Genomic DNA, 20,996 nt, shown 5'->3' with positions numbered 1-20,996 from the left:
GATAAATCAGCCGGCGGGAAAGAAAAAATATATATTGGTCACAGCTCGGACAAATGCCCCATCTAGCTGACATACACCATTATAATGGAGACTTCCCTCGAGCGCCTCATCCTGGGCCACGGGGTGGGACGGGATAAGGTTGACTGCTGGTGTAGAAGGTGGATCATGTCACTGGCGAGTCATGCCCTTCGCATAAATGAGAGAGAAAGCACCAATGCAGTCTATGATGCTAGCCCACGGGGATCTGGGGCAGATGTTCCGGTTCATTAGACAGTCAATGAAATTCTGAATGGGCTATTGGTAGCAATGATATGAAGATCCCAGTTTTCCCTCCCCCTTAATCATGTTGGTTGGAGAGCTTATTGGACACAGCAAACGAAGGGACAAAAGTCGAGAGGCTATCGGCGCGCCAAACAGGGATTCTCGGGATCTCAAACAAAGAAACCCAGCCAGAAGTCGTGCACTGATCACATTTCTTTCGCTAGTGGCGCACCGAAATGGGAGCCCAGACCTCCCATCGAGGCATTCAGGCATTGGTAATGACGATTGACTGAAGAGATATGGAGTACTCCATACGGAGTAGAGAGGAAGAGAAGAAGAGAAGAATAGGGATGGATTGACGTCGACGTTGAGGCTTGGCGCCCGTTGGACTCGGAGCTCTCCTGACAAGAAGTGGCCAGAGCGGAGTACTTTGTGCACAATGAAGTGTTGTCTTTGAAGTAATCCGTATTCGTATAGAAATATAACAATAAGCATGGAGTATAGATTGACCGCTTCAATATTCAACGTATCCAATATATACAGATCGGTGAAAGGTGACACGTACATGGAACTTATCCAAAAGCTCAAGCGCTGTGCTACGAAGAAGAGATAGTACAGAGTAGAGAATGTGTACATTAATAGATTGGATACCGCTAAGCCATGTACCCCTTATTGGACATGTAATTTGAAAAATCGTGTCATGTCAAATCCCTCCTGAATCTCTTTGGATTTATTTCCGATCAACCTCCAGTTCTGGGTAATCAGGGAGTTTCCAGTCCCCATCCCTATCGCTTAAGAACCGTGACAACAGTTGCGGTATGCGAAGGAAACAAGCTAGTCCTAGAATGAGATGCAGAAGTGAAATTTCCCATTGTGAGTTGGGGATTGCCCATCGGAGCAATCCAGTGTTGAATGGCTGAACCAGGTCGATGAAAGGTCGCATTTTCTGATGGTAGTTTTGAAAGGCCTGGGACAAATCTTCACTGCGAGCAAGCTCTCCAGCCAGGATATATGCCCCAACCAGACCACTACTTGTCCCCATTCCACTCAAGGGAGAAGGACAGTATGCCGCATCCCCTAGAAGGACAACCCGACCGGAGTGCCAGGTATCTGTCTTGATTTGGACGACATTCTGGCAGAACCAGTTCTCTGTAGTGTCCATCCCTTCAATAAACCGATCGGCCTGCCACCCCGCGTCGCGAAACCTTTCGGCCCAAAACTGTTTTTGCTGCCCAACTGAACGTTTCGGGATATTCCGAAGTTCTTCCGAGTCAGATCTAAGCGTGAAGTAGACCTGGGTTTCCGCTTGATTGTGGCTTCTAGTCAGGATCATCCGGCCGCCCGGGCAGAGGTACGACTTGCACATATTGCTGTCAGTTTCAATCCGTGGAACAAACCAGTACGCCATGTGTACACCGAGCTGGTGATATTCGTTCGGGGCATCGGGAGGTAGAATGTGCTTTCGAATTTGCGAGCCCTGCCCGTCTGCTCCAACCAGTAGATCAAATGTATCCGAAGAGCCGTCGGAAAAGGTTGCGACTACCCCTTGGTCATTTTGCGCGAAGCCATCCACCGTTTGGCCGAATATATATTTCACTTTGTCTTTTGTTGCGTCGTAAATCATGCGCACGAGATCCCCGCGCATGATCTCATACTCGGATGTCATAGACTGTGCACCCTTGCCAGACTTATTGGCGAGGACTTCCCCCCTGACATTGCCCTTCGCGTCAATGAAGGAGACGCCTGCTTCGTCGACGAGCTTTTCGCGAACGGCGTCCATGAGACCCATCCGTTTGACGGCCTCGATGCCTTGTCCGCGGAGGTCGATCTGGGCACCTGTCGCTCTTAGCACTGGGGACCGTTCGACGATAACAACTTGGTGACCATTTCGGACGAGCCAGAAGGCCAAAGCTGGACCTGCGACACCTCCGCCACAAATGAGGACTTTCAGAGCCATTCTGTAGAGATTATCTAGGAGAGAGTTAGAAGAAACAGATTCTCTGTGTCATCAGCAGTCTGGATTTGAATTTTAGGGGTAGTAAGCCGGCCTCGCACAATTCGGACATAAAGGGCAATTGCTCCTTTTCGCTGTATATACCGGTTTGTCATAGTGGGTCATGACTCTGCATCGGAGGCATCTCATAGGCAACTATTTTGGGGCTGCGGAGGCCCGTGGCTGAAAATCAAGGAACGGGAGTTTCACCAGTACGTTGAGTATTTGAATCATCCATAGAAAAAAAACCAAGAAGTTAATGCATGATAGAGCTAAGTAACACTACAAAAAATGATATGTAATCGACAAATTATTCACAGGCGCGGACGGCCGGTCACAGGGAAACAAGGGATATCATAACGGTCCAAATTCATAACCTTGGCCCAGGCAGCAACAAAGTCCTTCTTAAACTTATCCTGGGCATCGGAGCTGGCGTACAGCTCAGAAAGAGCACGGAGCTCAGCGTGGTGACCGAAGATCAGGTCAACACGGGTGGCAGACCACTTCTTGGCACCGGTCTTGCGGTCGAAACCTTCAAACTGCTCACTGTCAGCGCCGGTTGGCTTCCAGACAGTGCTCATGTCGAGCAAATTGACGAAAAAGTCGTTGCTCAGCTGGCCAGGGCGGGAGGTGAAGACACCGTGGTTTGATCCGTCCCAGTTGGCGTTCAGAGAACGCAGACCACCAACCAGAACGGTCAATTCAGGGGCGGAGAGGGTCAGCTGCTGCGCCTTGTCGATAAGGAGCTGCTCGGTGCGGACACGACGAGTCGAGTGGCCGTAGTTACGGAAACCATCGGCGAACGGCCGCAGCCAGCCGAATGACTCGACATCTGTTTGCTCCTGGGTGGCATCGTTGCGGCCAGGGGTGAAGGGAACGGGAATACCCGCGGATCTTTCAAGGGCGGCAGATCCAGCAAGCACAATCAGGTCAGCTACTGAGACGCGCTTTTCGCCGTTCTGGGCACTGTTGAAGCGGCTTTGGATGTTCTCCAACAGACTGAGGACTTCCTGCAACTGCGCTGGATTGTTGACATCCCAGTCCTTCTGGGGAGCGAGACGGATGTGGGCACCGTTCGCACCTCCACGCTTGTCACCACCCCGGAAGGTAGAAGCCGATGCCCAGGCAGTGGCAATCAACTTGGTGGGCTCAATACCGGTCGAGAGAATCTCGTTCTTCAGCGCAATGATGTCGCCATTGTCAATCAGAGCGTAAGTGGGAGCAGGAATGGGATCCTCCCAGAGAGAAACCTCCTTAGGGATCTCAGGACCCAGCCAGCGAGCGCGAGGTCCCATATCACGGTGCAGCAGCTTGAACCACGCACGGGCGAATACATCGGCGAGCTCATCAGGGTTCGCAAGGAAACGACGGGCAATCTTCTCGTAGGCGGGATCGAACCGCAGAGAAAGATCAGTGGTCAGCATCTGAGGCTTGTGCTTCTTTGAGTCAAAGGCATTGGGAACGATATCGCCCGCATTCTTGGCGACCCACTGGTTAGCACCAGCGGGACTCTTGGTCAACTCCCAGTCGAATTTGAACAGATATTCCAAGAAGTTGTTACTCCACTTGGTAGGAGTACTTGTCCAGGTCACCTCCAATCCACTGGTGATAGCATTAGGGCCTACACCGGAGCCGTGCTTGTTGTGCCATCCCAGGCCCTGTGACTCAATGCCAGCAGCTTCGGGCTCGTCTCCGACATTATCAGCAGGGGCTGCACCGTGTGTTTTTCCGAAAGTATGACCACCAGCAATCAACGCGACGGTTTCTTCGTCATTCATAGCCATACGAGCGAATGTGATACGAATATCTCTGGCAGCAGCGACAGGGTCAGGGTTTCCATCAGGACCTTCGGGGTTGACATAAATCAAACCCATGACGACCGCGGCCAGCGGGTCCTCGAGATCGCGAGTTTTGATATCGCTCTGTTTAGCCTCCTCCTCTGGGGTCTCGGCCTCATAGCGAGCTTCATTAGTAAACCAGACGTTCTCACTTCCCCAGTACACCGACTCATCGGCTTCCCAGACGTCAGGACGACCTCCAGCAAATCCAAATGTCTTGAAACCCATAGATTCCAAGGCGACGTTGCCAGTTAGAAGAAAAAGATCGGCCCACGAGATTTTGGTGCCGTACTAAGTACAAGAGTTAGTATTGATTGAGAAACTAGAAGTATAGAAGTGTATAGTTCTCACCTTCTGCTTGATGGGCCAAAGCAATCGACGGGCCTTATCTGGAAATGAAAGATACATATCAGCATGATATAGATGTCAACTCAACTATTAATGGAACTCACCAAGGGAAACATTATCGGGCCAAGAGTTCAATGGTGCGAAACGCTGCTGGCCCTGGCCACCACCACCGCGTCCATCGAAAACTCTATATGTTCCAGCGCTATGCCAGGCCATTCGGATGAAAAGACCACCATAGTGACCAAAGTCAGCGGGCCAGAACTCTTGAGAGTCGGTCATAAGGGCGTGTAGATCCTTCTTGAGGCCCCAATAATCAAGGGTCTTGAAAGCAGCGGCATAATCAAAGTCCTTATTTTGAGGATTGGTAGCATCAGTATGCTGACGGAGAATATTCAGCTTCAAGGCATTAGGCCACCAGTCAGTGTTCCTGGATGAGATCAGTATGTTGAAGCGGTATATCAAATGTGCCGAGGCAGAATCACGGGAGAACTAGGGACCATACCGGGTACCACCTCCAGCAACATTGCTCTTCTTGTGCGCAACAGGACATTCACCCATGATGGCAGTTGGTATGATAAAGAAAACGGGAAATCTGAAGAGAAAGAAAAGTGTCGGGAACAGGATGCCCCCGCAGTTTAAATGGTACAGGCTGTGGATCCAATGGCGGGTCACGTATTAAGCAGCTCCCATGTTTAGTGCAGATTCTCTCGATATGCTAGTTTAAAGGGAAATCATACGAAGATGACGTGAATTTATCTTTCTTGAATTTATCATTGGCCATGCAGCGACAAAATCCGGGGCGTGCGGGGAAAGCCATAACAGTCCCTCACGAAGAGATCAGGAACTCATTGGCGGAATGCGCCGAAGAGCGCCGGATTCCGATTCGACCCAATATATAATGAGCTGACAAAATGGCCATTTCTAGATGCTGGAGGTTGTTTGTAGATATGAGAAATGTTGAATCGGAGAATCTTTGCAGTCTGGCCCTATGATCTGACTAATGATAATTAGTTGGAGCCGGGCCCTGATAATCGCCCACCGGTCTATGTTGTATGTACGGAGTACGGAGCACGGAGCACGGAGCATATACTCCGAAAATCAATGTATGACCCTTTTTCCTTTTTGATTCACATATAGAATTAGTGGTCTAGTAGTACATAATTCGAAATTCTCCTTGAACGGTCCACTGATCCAGAGAAATCCTTGTTCGGATCATGGTTTATCCGAGCCAAATAGGGCGGTGTGTTCCAGCTTCGGAAGCGATTGCCTAATACAGACTAGCGTAAATATACAACTCTAACCAGCTCTGATAAACTGCATTCATCGTCCTATTCTTTGATAGCTTTACTCACTGGCTGGTTAGATAATAATATAGCCTCACCTATCTCTTGTTCTTCCCTTTCATATCTTCTAGCAATAGAAACCTACGTCACGTCTATCATTCTTCTCTACGGCAAGCTGGCAGAAACAGTTCAAACCCACCCAAACATCAACTACATAATCCGTGATTTATCAATAAAAGTGCTCTAGTATTGAATATCCTACCAATGAATTTAAAAGCTTAATAATTGTTTGAACTATGGGCCATCACTGCAACAGGAAGCTAGCAGGATGATGCTTCACAATGAGCCCAATGTCTCATACATTTCGGCAATAGGAACTCACCCAAGCTAGCAAGATTCAAGAAATAACGGGCTTGGTACCCATCCTCCCACACGAGACTCTCAATCAGCAAAACTTGTGAATTTCTTGAAGACCTCTACATTGGCCTTCATTTCATTTCTTACTGGCAAAACGCCTGTCGCTATTAGAATTGTCCATATATTCCGGCACTTTTCCTTTTTTGATATCCCCTGTGATACACTTGGAAAGGATGTGACCGTCTATCAGTGTGAGGCCTAGCGGTCTGATCAGGCCTTACTTACTATGGGATCAACAAGATCTATATCGCGGCTAACGTTTGATCAGACTATAGCGGCCAATCAGGCGTTAGTATCAGGAAGGTACATGACTATACAATGGCGTCGCCGCGACGATGCGATTAATCTAGTCTCTTCTAGGAACCTATATGCATTCACCTCAAACGTTCTTCTTCCTTTTAATCCTCTTCTTATTCATCCCATCATCTACATTCACGGCCTTCAGCCACTACTTCGTTACAATCTTTTATCATCTGCTATCATGGCAGCTAATGCCACCAGCCATAATGGCCTTCCTAGTCACTTCTCTTTCCGCCAAGGTATTTCCGTCATCAAGATGGAACTCCACATGACACCTGAAGCTGCTCAGCGCTACTCGGATCTGTGGAATATGCTTGCTGCTCGCCAGCTGCCTTCTGAGCACCTTGGCCTGATCATGACCGTGGTGACCCTGGCAAGACTTCATTCCTCCTTTGCCAACAATATAGTCGCCTGCACCCTTGTCAGGACATTCGTCGAGTCGAAGCAAATTGCCGGGCTTCGCGCTGCCCTTCCTCGCCTGCCGGACGAACTTGCGGCTGTCATTCCTAATCTCTTTCAAGAATCCACTCATGCCATCACGATGTTGCCGGCCATGCCTGCCGAATTCTCCGAGATCTTTTCCCTCTCTGCAAACGATGAAACTGCCCTCCGCCGGGAGCTTATCCACCTGGAACCGAAGTTGAAGCCTGCGATCTCCATCTCGGACGATGAGTTCAACATCATTGTCAATAATCTTCCCGACTTGCCGCCTAGCATGAGTGGTACCTGGAAAATTCCGCTCGAAGTGTTGTCCACTATGATCAAGGAGAACCAAGGTCTCTCCGACAAGCTTGGTATTTTCTGGAATGTCCTCTCATACCAGGATTGGTTCGCGGTTTACAATGCCACCAGCTTCTTTGAGGGCCTTACCAAGTTTGCCACAGCCATCGCAGCCATGGATTGCAACGAGTCCCAGGTGTATTGGGATTTCTATTGCCACTTTCTCCGAGTGATTGTGGCTAGGCCCCTCGCCTAGATGCAGGATTCACTGCATTGTCTAAGCAGCGGTCGTTTTCTTTTGCGTCCTCTCTTGTTTCATGAGACCGTTGCTTCCCATTCAGAAGAGCACTAGCCAGCTCTCACTACGAATTCAGATTTCTTTCACTCGTAACATCTCACATCTTCTTATTCGTAACTCATCATATGCACATAAATTTGATATGCCCATCCCGCAAAATATCAGGCCAGCTAAATGTTCCTCCAGACAAGCTCACCTCGTCCCTTTTGGTCCATATCGTCTCAAATATATGTTTAGCCACCGATGCATGAACCAAGGCTGTTGTCCGAGCGCAATTATCAAACCATGACGAGAAGAACACCTGTAACTCAGGACTAACAGCCTCACAAGCAGTGATGAAAGCCGGCCATATCAGAGCAGCATTATGACTACCCTTCTGATCAATTTCCTCTTGTTGAATTTGGATTAGATAGCCCCGGATGGCATTGACATTGCCCTGAAGCATTTCAGGATCAATTTCGTATATTCGGCGGTGAAAGAAAATAGATAATGCTGTGTACATCGCATGAGATGTTGTAGTCATCACCACTGGAAGAGCTCCATTATAAGGCTGAGCATAGCTTGGATTCGCAGCCTGTAGCAAATGGGCAATAGCTCTTTCCAGACCCTTTGCTCGAGTCCAAAATTCCTTGAGACTGAGCCTACTTTGTCCTGCATCAGACATTATCGACAAGTCTCGCTCATTGGCAAGGCGGATCACTTGGGAGAGTAGCATGAGGAATATCTCATCGATTCCGTATAGCGTGGGAAACAGCGTTGAGCTCCATCGGCCGGGTATCGCAAGGTGGAGGTCACGCTGGGCTATCCCGGGGTCCTTTTCCATGCTCATTGTGGTTGTGGAAAAGACTAAATTGGGGTAGATACGAAAGCCTCCTCCATATGTAGTGTTGTCGTTCAAAGTACCACTTGCCCCAGTCTGATTCATGCTCAATCTATCAGCAATGCATGTTGTCTCGGCCATAATGCGCATGTAAGCATAACAGTGGTGCAATGCTCTCTTGTTGGCTGATAGCGCTGGCTGACTGAGCCCCTTGATGCAAATGAGTTTCTCCGTTTGGACGAGATAGGCGCGTCGCATTTCTGGGTCCCCTTTTATCATCTGTATTAGAGAGAATGTTAGCCATGTACAGTGAATTCACATTGAGGCCATACAAAAGCATTTGAAAGACTCAGCATTGCCATCAAAATCTCCTTATATTTGCTCATTTTCGTCGCTGAGATACAGCTTTCTTCCATACATCGTTGGAAATGGTATTGAGCCTGTGCCAAGTATCTCGCTGCTGATAATTTCCATTGCTGAACGTAAGCCATTGAATTATTTCCCAAGTGAAAGGCACTTGTGCTCCATACGGCATTTAATAGGGCAAGCCGTGCATGATTGGGAGACCCATTAAGCATGAGGTCTGCCAATGTTGCCATTGCGCATGGTATTACCAGGCTCATCCAAGGTGTTTCCTTTCCAAGGCACAAAGGAGAGATCAACGGCACAATTCTTTCTTTGTAGTGGGATAAGAGATTCCAGCCCTCGATATTGCCCACGGATAAGTAGGGATTGAGTTCTGCTTGTAGACTCGGTTCGTGGAAGTCCATCCCAACGCTCTGAAGTGGCTCTTGATTCGGCCCTGCTAGCATTACATCGTCACTGTAATCTGCATCTAGGGCATCTGGACTGAACGGGGTCTGGTTCAAGTCTTCCTCTCTTGGCAGCTCCTCGAGCTGCTCAAACCAGTCACCCGAGGAAGGTTGAGTATCTGTACCAAAAGGTAACGGGTCAATCGGGAGTGATCCTGGGCATCTGAAAGCACCAAAGGGTCCCCGAAAGAGCGATAATGGTTTCGAGCAACTGATATCCGAGTCGAATATTTCTAGATCGACGATTGCCTGGTCGGGATTCTGATCGGGCACGGAGGAGATGAGCTCAAGGGTCATGTCTCGGCGTTCAACATCTGCCAAACATTGTCAGAATAAGCCGATGATAGTTGCATTCAAGGCGGACCTGTGAAGATCGAGTGGCGGTGCCTGGCTGCATTCCCCGCATTCAACCATCGAATATCCTCCTTGTCATGAATAAAGGTTAACTGTACGATTTCTCGCATCTTGAGGGCTGTTGTTATTTCTTGGGGAAGTTGTAGTTCCCACAAAGGACTCGGAGTCTCCGTTGGGGATAAAGCCCAAATTGGAATGTGATTCCGATATCGACATGGTAGGTATCAACCCCGGTCTAACCGAATGACAATTTATTCATTTTATAAGAAGTACCAAGCGATTTAAATCGCCGTCTGCATTATACTTATGTTCAATCTTCTGGGTCGCAAAAATCAGTAGTTGGATCTGAGAGACCTAATATCGCTCGGAACTTCTTACCCTCTTGGGCTATTTCCTTCTCACGTTGAGTCTTGATAGTCATTTTCCAACGTTATCTTAAGCTGCAAATAAAGATTACAGACTTAAATACTACTGCTTCGGATTCCAAGTTATACATGCAAGACGCACTAGCACGTTCACTCGGAAAGACAAGCATTATTCTACAGATCGTCTATACACATGTAGTGGAGGTTTGATAACAATCCGGCATTGAATCTGCAGGGTAACTTAAGTACATAAGTATGGCTAGACGATGCATCCCGAGGTCTGACTCTGGATGACTGTTTAGGAAAACAATTTGGCGATTCGCAGATTGTTGTAGTCCCAGGCCGTAATGTCCTCATATTTGCACGGGGTATCGGGCGTGATAAACTTCTTTAAGGGAAGCAAGGAAGCGATACGGTTCGGTTTCGCAAAATAGGCAACAGAATAGCGCTCGGGGATCATCACATCAGAGCCAATTTTGACGGTGGGCGGATAGGTTACCCGGTGACATGCAGCCATGAATGTATCATTGGTCAGGCGCTGAAGAGAGTCGCCGATGTTCAGAATGATCTCGGACTTTCCCCCTGAGATGACATCATGGAACTTCCCCAGATTTTGCTGGTCTTCCACCTGTAAGCCACCAGTGGAATCTTGAAACAGCATGGTAATTGTTCCAAAGTCGGTATGTTCTGCAATGCGCGTGGCAGTTCCATCTTCTAGAGCAGATGCAGGGACAGCTGGATAATGAAGCAGACGGAATTCGTTTTCAGCCTTGTTGTGCAGTAGTTTGAGATCTGATGCCGAAATATCGAGGGCCTTAGCCAACGCATCGAGGATCTCTAATTCGACGTTGAAGCAGCTTTCATAGAAGTCTTCCATGAATTTTCGGAACCCGGGAAGTTTCTCATCAGCTACCCAGATGTTGTCCACAAGGCTGTCGTGTGAGGAACCCATGTCGAGGGTTTCCTGTTCTCGTTAGAATGGATGTTCACGGCGGATCATGCAGGAAGCACCCACCTTGATATCCCGAACAGACTTCCCTTGAGGGAGGCCTTTATCATAGCCACTAATGGAAGAGACTGATTCTTGGCCGATATAACTGTATCCACGGTTGGGGTTTGCCTCGGGTGGGTGTTTGGCGGTCATCTTATCCTCTAGTGAGAGAGAGAAGAATTGACGGGTCTAGTAGAGACAGTCAATATGTGTATAATCACCTCGTTTGTGTCAACTTACATAGTCAAACATTTTCGCAATCAGATTTTCTGGGAGCCCATGGTTTTTGAGCTTGGCCACTCCGCGCGTTTTGAGTGTTCCTAGTAGGGCTGCCGAAACCGCCTCTCTTTCCGCGGGAGACCCTTTCAACAGGGACAGATCAAGAGCTTGGGACATAATTATGAGGATTTGCTCGGAATTATCGTCTGTTATGAGGGTCTTCTTGACTTTCGAATCAAGAATGATAATGAAATGAGTAAAAGAAGAGACCTACAACACTAGACTATATATATTCGATCACGGATAGGACCTACAAGTGGTAGGTGGCCAAGAAGAACTTCATTGGGAAGGTAATATTGAAGGTATGAACACACAGACCTGTAAATTATGGATTACCTTCCATTCTATCTTCATCTTTCATGATGCGAAGTGTTTGTTCCGAAGATAGTGTAACGCACGCCAAGATTACGCCAACAACGCGTCCCCCAATAAGGAAAACAAAATAGTGGATCACCTTCCTAGTATTTCATTTTTCAAGTACAACATACAACATAGAGATAGGAAAGTGCTGTCGCCTTATCTCGGGGACTGTAGAAGTGTAGAGGTATTTCATATTACTTGCCTACGACAGCTAAAATTCCATCCCTTGGATCTCGGTGTACTGTTGAGGACCACTATCACTTTCCTCTTGCTGTTCCAACTTCATGAACGGCTGTGTAATCTCGAGGCCGCGGAGAGCGAGTGTCCGAAAGTAGGAGTAAAAGTTCATGTAGGCCCATTTGACGAAGCCTCCCTCAAGGACATTCACCTGCTGCTGAAACAAGACAATAACTGAATTGTAGCTCAAGGCATTTTCAAGAGCAATGCGATCTTCGTCCACCTTGATTCCTAGAATCAAAAAACTAAGTCTTGGGCTCAATGTTTGCATAAGGTCTCGGATAACAGTGGCTTCAGATGGTGAAATATTATGTTGGACCATTTTAACAGCCATATGGTTGTGACGCCACCTCTGATACATAGTTTCCATTGTACCGACTGCCGTGAATAGCTCCCAATATTTGGGAGGCGATTCAACGGCCGTTAGCTCAGTCCAAAGTGTCTTGAAAGTAAGCGAGTTGTCGGAATCGCAAACTGGTCGGTCATGGCTTATCCCAACTACCGTTTCCGCCCTAGCCGGTGATGGGTGCAAAGAGATTTGGAGCGAATCTTGAATTTCATTACCGCTGTCTGGCTTTTTGCGCTTGCGGCAGGTTTTGTTTGTGTGAATCGGCATATCCCCCCACTTAATTCCAATGAAGTTGATAAAATCATTGGTTTTGAATTCGGCATCTGGGGACAACTTGTTCTTCCAGGCTGTGGAAAGCCATTGGCCCCGTTGAATTGCTTCATTCATGTTGGTGGCGTCGGCGCCGGGACCAATAAGACGTTGAAGCCAAAGAGAAGACCCATCTTCTGGTATGCAGATACGCTCTGCCCTGCAAGCACAAGACAATATCCCAAACATCACTGCAACCCCTGAGTAAGATCCCGTAGCACCGGTAAGCAAGTATCCATAGAATCTCCATCAAATTAGAATGGCGGAGAAATATCCTTTTTGGTTCATACTCGATCAACTGGAAATTGAGGACATCAAAAGTCTTCACGTGAGACGATGCGACCACCAGACCAGCTTGAAAAAATGGCTGTCCACCTGCGGGGTAACTGTCGGCCAGCAACCATCCAGCATCATTGTATCCCCCCGTGAAGACATATACACCTTTCCACGCGACAAGCGTCCGCTGATTGTTCTAGTAGAAGTCAGCAGTGGGTAATTTCGGGACTCGTTCTTTGCGTACATCCCCTCGGTCGTCTAAGTCATAGGCTAGGTGTTGGATGCGATAACCCGCAGGCAAGGTCAAAAGGGCATAGATGACACCTGCATCCGACAAGCGGACGTTCTTGGGATTCCACTTGCACTGGTTGATGTCCACGCCCACTTCTGCTTCAATAGATTTGCGATCGGGGGGATTTGTAATTTTCCAGGTACGGAGGGAGGCCAGGTCTTCCTGGCTTGACAGAATGCCTGGGTTGAATCCAGTGACATCGCCCTCTTTCCATTCGACTGGGTTGCTGCATTTATTCTCCAACTCCCGCTGAACCCATATTTGGCACCTCTGACGCAATTGCGACAGGTCCTTCAGCCAGTCCTCAATGTTTCTTGTGGAAGGGCATGCCATCTCACAAGCCCGGGGCGGGGAGATAGATGGCACCGATACAGATGTTAGTTGACGGGTGGTTTGTAATTGGAGATGTTCCCCCAGGTATTGCTGCTTCTAAAAGGGAGAGGTCAAAACAGGTAGAAGACTGCTGTGAATTGGAACCAGAAACCTTCATAGACAACGAAGGAGAAAGTGAGACGTTGATGAGGACGAATACTGTCTTTTTAGTGAGGATTTGAGAAGTATAGAGAGTCACAGAGAGAAAGAACTAATCAGATGTTTGAAGTGTGCTTTGTTGACGAAGTATACAACGCCCAAAAGGGAATCGGGCAGGCCTCGACGGTCATTGGACCAAAGCTGCGCGATGGCCGCTGCGGGATGCCGTAGCCCCCCACCAACAAACAGCTTCCTGCGCATCACTTCATTCCTCTCCTCACACTTTTTATTTCTTTTCTGCTTTTTTTATTTTCTGCAATACACTGAGCGTTCCATTTTTTAAAGTCTTTTCGAGACTCCGTACTTGTCATGGATTCCACGGGTCTGGGTAGTGATGGTGCTGCCTACCGGTCTCGTGGGTACCAACTCGAAATGTTAGAGGCCAGCCGCAAGGAAAATATCATTGTTGCGGTATGTTTTTTTCTTCGGTGAGGGCTTAGAAAATGCTGACGATTGATAGATGGATACAGGGAGTGGAAAGACTCATATGTATGTTTGGAGGTGACGCTTCCTTTATCGGCACATTTCCCTGACAGTTGCTTTAGTGCCATTCTTCGGATTATAGATGAGCTTGAAAACGCCAGTTCTCCGAACAAAGTGAATAAACTCGTCAATTTGTATATCTATTCTTGGCTCACATATGTCACAGCTTATTTGGTTTCTTGCCCCGACAGTGGCATTGAGCCTTCAACAACATCAAGTTATCACTAGCCACATCCTCTCTGTGAAAACTAAAGTTTTAACGGGCCTAGATAATGTTGATCGATGGACTGATCAAGGTATCTGGGATAAGGTGCTCAAGGATGTCCGTGTGGTTGTCTCCACATATGCTGTCCTTGCTGATGCTTTGGGCCATGGTTTTGTCCGCATGCCCCGGCTTGCTCTACTTATCTTTGATGAGGGTACATACGTGGCACATCTCAAGGTATTCCAGAATTAAACCAATCTAACATCTAATTTAGCTCATCATTGCACGAGACGTCATCCGGCGAACAAGATTATGCAAAATCACTACCATCCTACTCTACTGAGGTCAGGCCCAAATGCTGTGCCTCGGATCTTGGGACTCACTGCTAGCCCAGTGGTCCGTTCGACCCAAAATGAGCTTGAGTCGGTCCATCTACTACATGATGATAATCATTTTCAGCAACTGACCATGTTCCCCCTAGAACGATCGAATCCAACTTGAACGCAGTATGCAAGACTCCACGTGTCCATCGCACCGAGCTGTTGGAAAACACCCATCGCCCTCATCTCGAGCGTCTCAATTACATACACTTTGATGAAGCACAGTATGGCCTTGGAAGTCGACTACTTCCATCTCTCATAGAATGTTGCAGGGCCTATAACATAGATGATGACCCTTGGATCGAATCATTACGGTTAAAGGATCAGATTGTGGAGCTGGCGAAGGCCCTAAATACAGGTAAAACCTTCTGTAGCGAGCAACTGAGGATCTTCGAGGCACGCAGCCGTCACATTTATGAGGAGCTGGGGGGTTGGGCTGCCGACTTTTTCATCAGTGCTTCAATTGATCAACTTCAACTTTCAATCCAAGATGCTAGTGAAATGTCACATTTGGACCAAAGAGAGAGAATTTATCTTTTGGAACTGCTGCTTACGATGCCTACGCCAGTTGCAGCCGAGGAGAATAATCACGTATCCATCAAGCTTGAAATGCTTCTCAACTATCTCGAAAAAATGGATAGGCCTGGCTTTTCCGGGCTACTATTCGTCAAGCAGAGAGCGACTGTTAGTGTGTTAGCGCGCATTTTATCCCTTCATCCCAAAACCAGAGATCGCTTCCAGTGTGCCGCTTACGTTGGTTGGGCGAGTGATAAAAATCGCAAGGGCTGTCTCGGTGACTTACTTCATCGGGACATGCAACGAAATACTCTCGATGAATTCAAAGCTGGCCGAAAAAACCTCATTGTCGCCACTGATGTTCTCGAAGAAGGGATTGACGTAAGCGCATGCAGTCTGGTCATTTGTTATGACAAGCCTGCAAACCTCAAGTCCTTTGTCCAGCGTCGTGGGCGTGCTCGTCATAGAGAATCTACATATGCTGTCATGATCTCAAATGAGGACGAGCTGTTGAGTCTCCAAAAATGGCAGGAACTAGAGCAAGCCATGATTAAAGCGTACCAGGATGATGAGCGACAGCGTCGTGAAGCTTATGCCATCGAAGATACCGAGGAGCACGTGAATGAGACACTTTGGGTGGAAAAAACGAGGTGAGAGCGATCCAGTGCTTCCCCTTGATATTGGCTGACATCATTTGGCCAGTGCTCTGTTGACAGCAGATGATGCATTGCAGCATTTGCATCACTTTTGCGCTGTTTTACCAGTTGATGAGTATTCCGACAATCGACCAATGTTTTCCTTCCAAGAGAATAGTGTAGGTTTGCTTTTAGGAACGGTCACGCTACCAAATTCGGTGCATCCGACGGTTCGCCGGACAACGGGGAAAGCCTGGTGGCGCACAGAGCGAGCAGCCAGAAAGGAGACTGCATTTCAAGCTTACAAAGCCTTGTATTCGTATGGGTTGCTCAATGACAATCTCTTACCACTAACAAGAAAACCAGAGTTGCGGTTCTCGGAACAGATGACGCTCCCATCTATTGTACAAGCTGCTGAGCAGTATGACCCTTATGTAGAACTTGCACAAGGTTGGGCTTCGGGTCAGCTGTGTCAGACACGCTTGAACATATGCAGCAATGGTTCTCCCGATAACGATCTGGCCGTATGTTTGATTTTGCCAAGATTGACCCCCATGCCACACCCCATTCCCCTCTACTGGAACCCCGAGACTTCCTTGGAACTCTACTTTGATCCGCAAGTGTCGACTTTCGAGGCGACAGTGGAGACACTCGAATATATGAGAAAGACCACGGCCCTCTATCTACAAGCCCCCAGCTCGCGCCAGCGGGGCGAAGAACGCGACTTCGTGGCTCTCTTCATTCCCGATATTCCACATGAATACTTGGGACAATGGCTTGCGGTGCACGAAGGAAAGGAGCCTGCACTGGAAGTTTACTCGAGGAATCCAACTACGCCGCCTACGGGTATCGTCCGTGACCAGTCCAAATTCAGTGAGCCACGGATATTCAACAGGTGGGTCGTTCCGGCCGAGGTGACAAAGACCTCGCCTATTGAAGTGGAATGTTCATCACTTCCACGCCGACGAAATCTCCTCCAGGTACGAACCATCAATATCACTGGAGATGGAGAGGTAGATGCACCAAAGAAGTCCCACGTTCTACCTGCAGCTGTTTGCGTCATCGACAAGCTCCCCGCGAAACAGGCTGTGTTTGGACTGTTCATCTCTGCCATTTTGGACCGGCTGGAGGCATCCTTGGTCGCACACCGATTGAATGATACCATTTTGAAAGGAGTTGGCATCCAAAACATAGACCATGTGATTACAGCTATCAGCGCCCCCATTGCGCAGGCTAGTACCAACTATCAGAGATATGAGTTCTTTGGTGACTCTGTTCTTAAATTCACCGTTAGTTGCCAACTATTTTTCCGGAACCCCAAGTGGCACGAGGGGTACCTCTCGGAGAGCCGTGACAAACTCATCCAAAACTCTCGGCTTGCTCGTGCAGCTCTCGATACTGGCATTGACTGCTTTGTTCTAACAAGTCGGTTTACCCCCCGGAAATGGGCTGCACCATTGATCAGGAACAAGTTGGACCCCTCGACTGCTAAGAGGACCATGTCAAGCAAGGTCCTGGCAGATGTTGTGGAATCCCTCATTGGCGCAGCATATGTAGACGGTGGAATTCGGAAAGCGCAGGCCTGTCTCCATCGCTTCTTGCCAGAGATCGATCTCTTCACGAATGAGATTTCGTCCCTCCTCCCCCCACCCGGGAAAGGAGTGAGTAACTTAATCAACCATCACCGATTGGCCGGTCTGATCGGGTACACTTTTAGTGATCCTACCATACTGACAGAGGCACTCACCCACGCATCCTGCGAGTACGATACATCAACACAATCTTACCAACGTCTCGAGTTCCTCGGAGATGCCGTCCTGGACATGGTGGTCATGGCAGTGATAGCAGCCCACCCCGTGGAAATGGACCAGGGACCAATGACATTGCTCAAACATTCGGTCGTGAATGCCAACCTCCTCGCCTTCTTCTGCATGGAGCTAAGCGCACCAGACGAACCTTCCCACATCACACAATTTGCCAACGGCGAAGTCAACCTTGTGCCACACTATAACCAGATCCACCTCTGGCGCTTCCTCCGCTCCCATGGGCCTAACATCACATCTGCCCGGGAAGCTTGTCTCGAGCGGCACCAGGGTCTCCGTGCTGAGATCTTAGATGCCCTGAGGAACGAAAGCCAATACCCGTGGGAATTGTTCGCCCGCCTGCGTGCGGATAAATTCTTATCGGATATCGTCGAGAGTGTTCTTGGGGCGATTTTCATCGACTGCGGGGGCAATTTGGATGTGTGTTACGCGTTCGTTGAACGTATCGGTCTGGTGTGGTACATCCAGCGTGTTATCGCTGACGGGGTTGATGTTGTTCATCCGCGGAACACCGCGCAGAACATGGTGAAGGGAGCAGGAACCTTGGTCTTCAAGAGGAAGAGGGTCGAATCTGGAGGCGTGGGTACGTATCGGTGCACAGCAGTGGTCAACGACACCGAGATCGCGCTGGTGGAGGGTTGCGCTTCTGCCGAAGAGGCTGAGGTCAAGGTTGCCAACATTGCTATTGAGTACTTGAAATTGCACCCATTGGCTTCTACATGATGTCGAAACGACGACTTGGGAAATTGACGTGCTCTTGAATGAATTTTGGATATTTTCGATTTTGCTTGGATAGATACCATTTGAGAAGTCTTGAATTTTGACAGCCTTCGGTGAAATCGTAAGCTATGTAGCTAATTGACATGCCCAAATAAATAAAGTAGTAAAATATGGTCGACTCCTATGCCTTGTCTCCCTTCGCACCGCGCTTAGACCGCCGCACAGGGGCGGGCTTAGGTTCCTCTTCTGTCTGGTCCTCCGCGTCAGATCCAATGGAGTCCACTTGTTCCTCCTCACTTGAAGTCACCATCACACCCTCTTCCGTACTCTCGGAGGAATGGGTATCCACGTCAGCCTTCGACACAGGCTCCCATGTCCCCTCAGCTGACCCAGTATCCTGACGCAAACTGCTAAGGATCTTTGTTGTCTCGCTTTCCACGCCATTCCAAGCTCCACAGCTGCAACACCGCCAGCGGCCCAGCTCTTCCGGTGTTTTGATCCCAGGGGGAGCCTGGCCGTTGACGAGCCGACACGCGCTGCAGATCATCGCCATCCGGTTGCGGGGTTGGGTTTCATCCTCTCCCAGCAGCACATCCAAGACACGGTCATACCAATTTGGTTGTTCAGTGTATTCGCTGTTCTGAGGGAATGCGTTCGGTGCAAAGCTGGGTTGATTGGTGGGTGGTTGGGGAGAGAAAGAAGGTGGGGAAGACGACTGCTGCGGTGTTTGCGGGGCCCGAGGTAGCTCGAGAGGGGGAGAGGGATAATTGGGGGATGGCGGGCTGTTCTGCGATGCCGAGGGAGGACGGCGAATGTTGGCAGTGGGTGGCGGCGGGAGACCAGTGCGAGGCACATTCTGTAGCTGCTGTGCGAACTGCCCCTTCTCGGTTTGTCTCTTTGGGCTCGGGGAGGACCTGGGAGACTCACCACCGTACTTCTCTAGCAGTTGCTGGGTGGAGTTGTACTTGGTTGCGACCTTGAGCTTTTCGATGGTCTCCTCGCGCTGGTTTTGGAAGTCATCAAGACGACGTTGCATGCGGGAGATTCGGTAGTCGAAGATTCTGGAGCTGAGAGTGCGCACACCATATATCCTGAAGAGACAAGAATGTCAGCGATATGGGAACGTGCAGAATAAGGAAAGACGAACAGGACCGGCCCGCCTATGATGGCTGCATATTCCTTGATTCCCCAGCTCTCCCATCCCAGTACGAGGGCGAGAATTATAGAGTAAAACAGATAGGCAAATGTCGAGTAGAGCGTCCACAGAGCCTTGATTCGCCGGGAAGACTGACGTTGCTGGTCGAGTCGCGTGGTGGCTTGGGCGATCTTGGTCGACAGCGTCGACAGTGTCTTCTCAAAAGAAGCTGCAGAATTCGTATCGCCCTGAGTAATATCAGCGATAGTAAAGCAAGATAATCAAGTACCATATATCTCACCTTCCAGGGCCAAAAAGAAACCATTATTCTACATACATAGTATGCCTGTGAACTGGGAAGGAGAAGCTCGACAGTTCCAAATTTAGGAAGGCGATACGCACGGGCCACCTCAGGTCGGCTCCAACTTTGGGGAGTCTACTAGGAAGTCCACCTAAATAGGGGGTCATTGGATTTTGTTTATTTGTTACATTGTGCATGAGTATTTCGGATATCATTACATAGATTCCAGCTATTCATTTTTGTTGAGTTGCCCTTTCTATGACTTTCCGAGCTCAGCAGACCGAGCAGTGGCAGCTTGGACAGACTTGTCGACGATCTCTTTAAAGTTGAGAGACTCAAATGTCTGGAGAGCAGCATATGTGGTGCCGTTGGGGCTAGTAACGTTCTTACGCAGCTGAGAAGGGCTGTCAGCGCTCTCAACCAGCATCTTGCCAGCACCAAGACATGTCTGTGTAGCCAACCGAGTGGCTTGTTCCTCAGGGAGGCCTAGAGCAGTTGCACTTGCGATCAAGTGCTCGACCATGGCAAAGAAGTAGGCGGGTCCAGATCCTGATTGGGTCAGATCGATACTTGTTGATGGCCTTTTACGTAGGAGACTTACCGGACAATCCAGTGACAACATCGAGGAGTTCTTCGCGGTCCACCCACTCGGTAGCCTTGCTAACACTTCCGAGCATAGCATTGACAAGATCCTTCTCATCTGGGGTAATGTCGGCGCCGGCAAAAGCACCCGAAGCACCCTCACCAACTAGGGCAGGGGTGTTGGGCATCACGCGAACAGTGTGGGCGGTACGGCTATCGCTCGTTGTCAACCACCCCTTCAAGCTATCAAGGGTAATACCCGCAGCAATGCTGACGACAACGGGCAAAGTCGCACGCGGCGACCAGGCACCACCGAGCTCCTCGCACACACTCTTGGCAACTTGTGGCTTGACCGCAATGATGACCAAATCGGCATCGCCTCCAGCCTCAACGTTAGAAGTGGTGGTGCGCACTCCGAGTGCGGCCATCTTCTCGCGGTTGACATCCCACGGCTCCGAGACGCAGATATTCTGCTTGTTGACCCCCTTGCTCAGCAGGCCGCCAATGATGGCGGAGGCCATGTTGCCACCGCCAATGAAGGCCAGTTTGCTCTCTTGAATGGAAGGCATTGTATAGATACAGCTGAAAGGGTGCCCAGGTGTCGTACTGTCCAAGTGCGTAGTCGGGGAGTCCCGCACTTATGTAAAAATTTGGTGGGGCACCTGGACCCGCGTTATCGCACCGGCCCGGTGTTCCAAGCGGTTGGAGAAGCTGTCTATCTTTTGGTTTCTGTTTTTATTACTCATTAGGTTTCTTGAATACTCTTTATCACCCTCAATGAAA

The 20,996-nt window shown here is 49.0% G+C and overlaps 9 protein-coding genes across 9 annotated transcripts; 2 read left to right on the top strand and 7 right to left on the bottom strand.

Moving 5' to 3' along the window:
* Positions 1 to 991: 991 nt before the first annotated feature.
* LCP9604111_2436 (uncharacterized protein) lies at positions 992 to 2,218 on the bottom strand (the record flags this gene model as incomplete). The annotated part of the gene is made up of 1 exon (XM_039069913.1): positions 992 to 2,218. The coding sequence occupies one exon, from the start codon at positions 2,216 to 2,218 to the stop codon at positions 992 to 994; it is 1,227 nt and encodes a 408-aa protein (XP_038931188.1).
* Positions 2,219 to 2,568: 350 nt separating this feature from the next.
* Positions 2,569 to 4,998, bottom strand: cat2 (bifunctional catalase-peroxidase Cat2; the record flags this gene model as incomplete). The annotated part of the gene is made up of 4 exons (XM_039069912.1): positions 2,569 to 4,383; positions 4,444 to 4,481; positions 4,545 to 4,867; positions 4,943 to 4,998. The coding sequence occupies 4 exons, from the start codon at positions 4,996 to 4,998 to the stop codon at positions 2,569 to 2,571; spliced, it is 2,232 nt and encodes a 743-aa protein (XP_038931187.1).
* Positions 4,999 to 6,621: 1,623 nt separating this feature from the next.
* LCP9604111_2434 (uncharacterized protein) lies at positions 6,622 to 7,416 on the top strand (the record flags this gene model as incomplete). The annotated part of the gene is made up of 1 exon (XM_039069911.1): positions 6,622 to 7,416. The coding sequence occupies one exon, from the start codon at positions 6,622 to 6,624 to the stop codon at positions 7,414 to 7,416; it is 795 nt and encodes a 264-aa protein (XP_038931186.1).
* Positions 7,417 to 7,579: 163 nt separating this feature from the next.
* On the bottom strand, positions 7,580 to 9,554 carry LCP9604111_2433 (fungal specific transcription factor domain-containing protein; the record flags this gene model as incomplete). Its single annotated transcript, XM_039069910.1, has 3 exons — positions 7,580 to 8,557; positions 8,611 to 9,404; positions 9,455 to 9,554. 3 exons carry the CDS (start codon positions 9,552 to 9,554, stop codon positions 7,580 to 7,582), a joined length of 1,872 nt encoding a protein of 623 aa, XP_038931185.1.
* A 553-nt stretch (positions 9,555 to 10,107) lies between these two features.
* LCP9604111_2432 (isopenicillin N synthase family dioxygenase) lies at positions 10,108 to 11,196 on the bottom strand (the record flags this gene model as incomplete). Its single annotated transcript, XM_039069909.1, has 3 exons — positions 10,108 to 10,773; positions 10,825 to 10,989; positions 11,041 to 11,196. The coding sequence occupies 3 exons, from the start codon at positions 11,194 to 11,196 to the stop codon at positions 10,108 to 10,110; spliced, it is 987 nt and encodes a 328-aa protein (XP_038931184.1).
* Positions 11,197 to 11,650: 454 nt separating this feature from the next.
* LCP9604111_2431 (uncharacterized protein) lies at positions 11,651 to 13,235 on the bottom strand (the record flags this gene model as incomplete). The annotated part of the gene is made up of 3 exons (XM_039069908.1): positions 11,651 to 12,494; positions 12,625 to 12,806; positions 12,855 to 13,235. The coding sequence occupies 3 exons, from the start codon at positions 13,233 to 13,235 to the stop codon at positions 11,651 to 11,653; spliced, it is 1,407 nt and encodes a 468-aa protein (XP_038931183.1).
* Positions 13,236 to 13,742: 507 nt separating this feature from the next.
* Positions 13,743 to 18,198, top strand: LCP9604111_2430 (putative RNA helicase/RNAse III; the record flags this gene model as incomplete). The annotated part of the gene is made up of 8 exons (XM_039069907.1): positions 13,743 to 13,844; positions 13,894 to 13,922; positions 13,979 to 14,030; positions 14,083 to 14,335; positions 14,396 to 14,543; positions 14,603 to 14,725; positions 14,774 to 15,667; positions 15,720 to 18,198. The coding sequence occupies 8 exons, from the start codon at positions 13,743 to 13,745 to the stop codon at positions 18,196 to 18,198; spliced, it is 4,080 nt and encodes a 1,359-aa protein (XP_038931182.1).
* Positions 18,199 to 18,376: 178 nt separating this feature from the next.
* On the bottom strand, positions 18,377 to 19,655 carry LCP9604111_2429 (uncharacterized protein; the record flags this gene model as incomplete). Its single annotated transcript, XM_039069905.1, has 3 exons — positions 18,377 to 19,286; positions 19,343 to 19,578; positions 19,632 to 19,655. 3 exons carry the CDS (start codon positions 19,653 to 19,655, stop codon positions 18,377 to 18,379), a joined length of 1,170 nt encoding a protein of 389 aa, XP_038931181.1.
* Positions 19,656 to 19,887: 232 nt separating this feature from the next.
* LCP9604111_2428 (pyrroline-5-carboxylate reductase family protein) lies at positions 19,888 to 20,782 on the bottom strand (the record flags this gene model as incomplete). The annotated part of the gene is made up of 2 exons (XM_039069904.1): positions 19,888 to 20,180; positions 20,233 to 20,782. The coding sequence occupies 2 exons, from the start codon at positions 20,780 to 20,782 to the stop codon at positions 19,888 to 19,890; spliced, it is 843 nt and encodes a 280-aa protein (XP_038931180.1).
* Positions 20,783 to 20,996: the final 214 nt, after the last annotated feature.

Source organism: Penicillium roqueforti, assembly GCF_015533775.1.
Source record: "Penicillium roqueforti strain LCP96 04111 chromosome Unknown scaffold_03, whole genome shotgun sequence".
In the NCBI taxonomy this organism is placed as follows: domain Eukaryota; kingdom Fungi; phylum Ascomycota; class Eurotiomycetes; order Eurotiales; family Aspergillaceae; genus Penicillium; species Penicillium roqueforti.
Note: the sequence above shows the minus strand (reverse complement) of the source record. Positions and strands in the feature narration are given on the sequence as shown.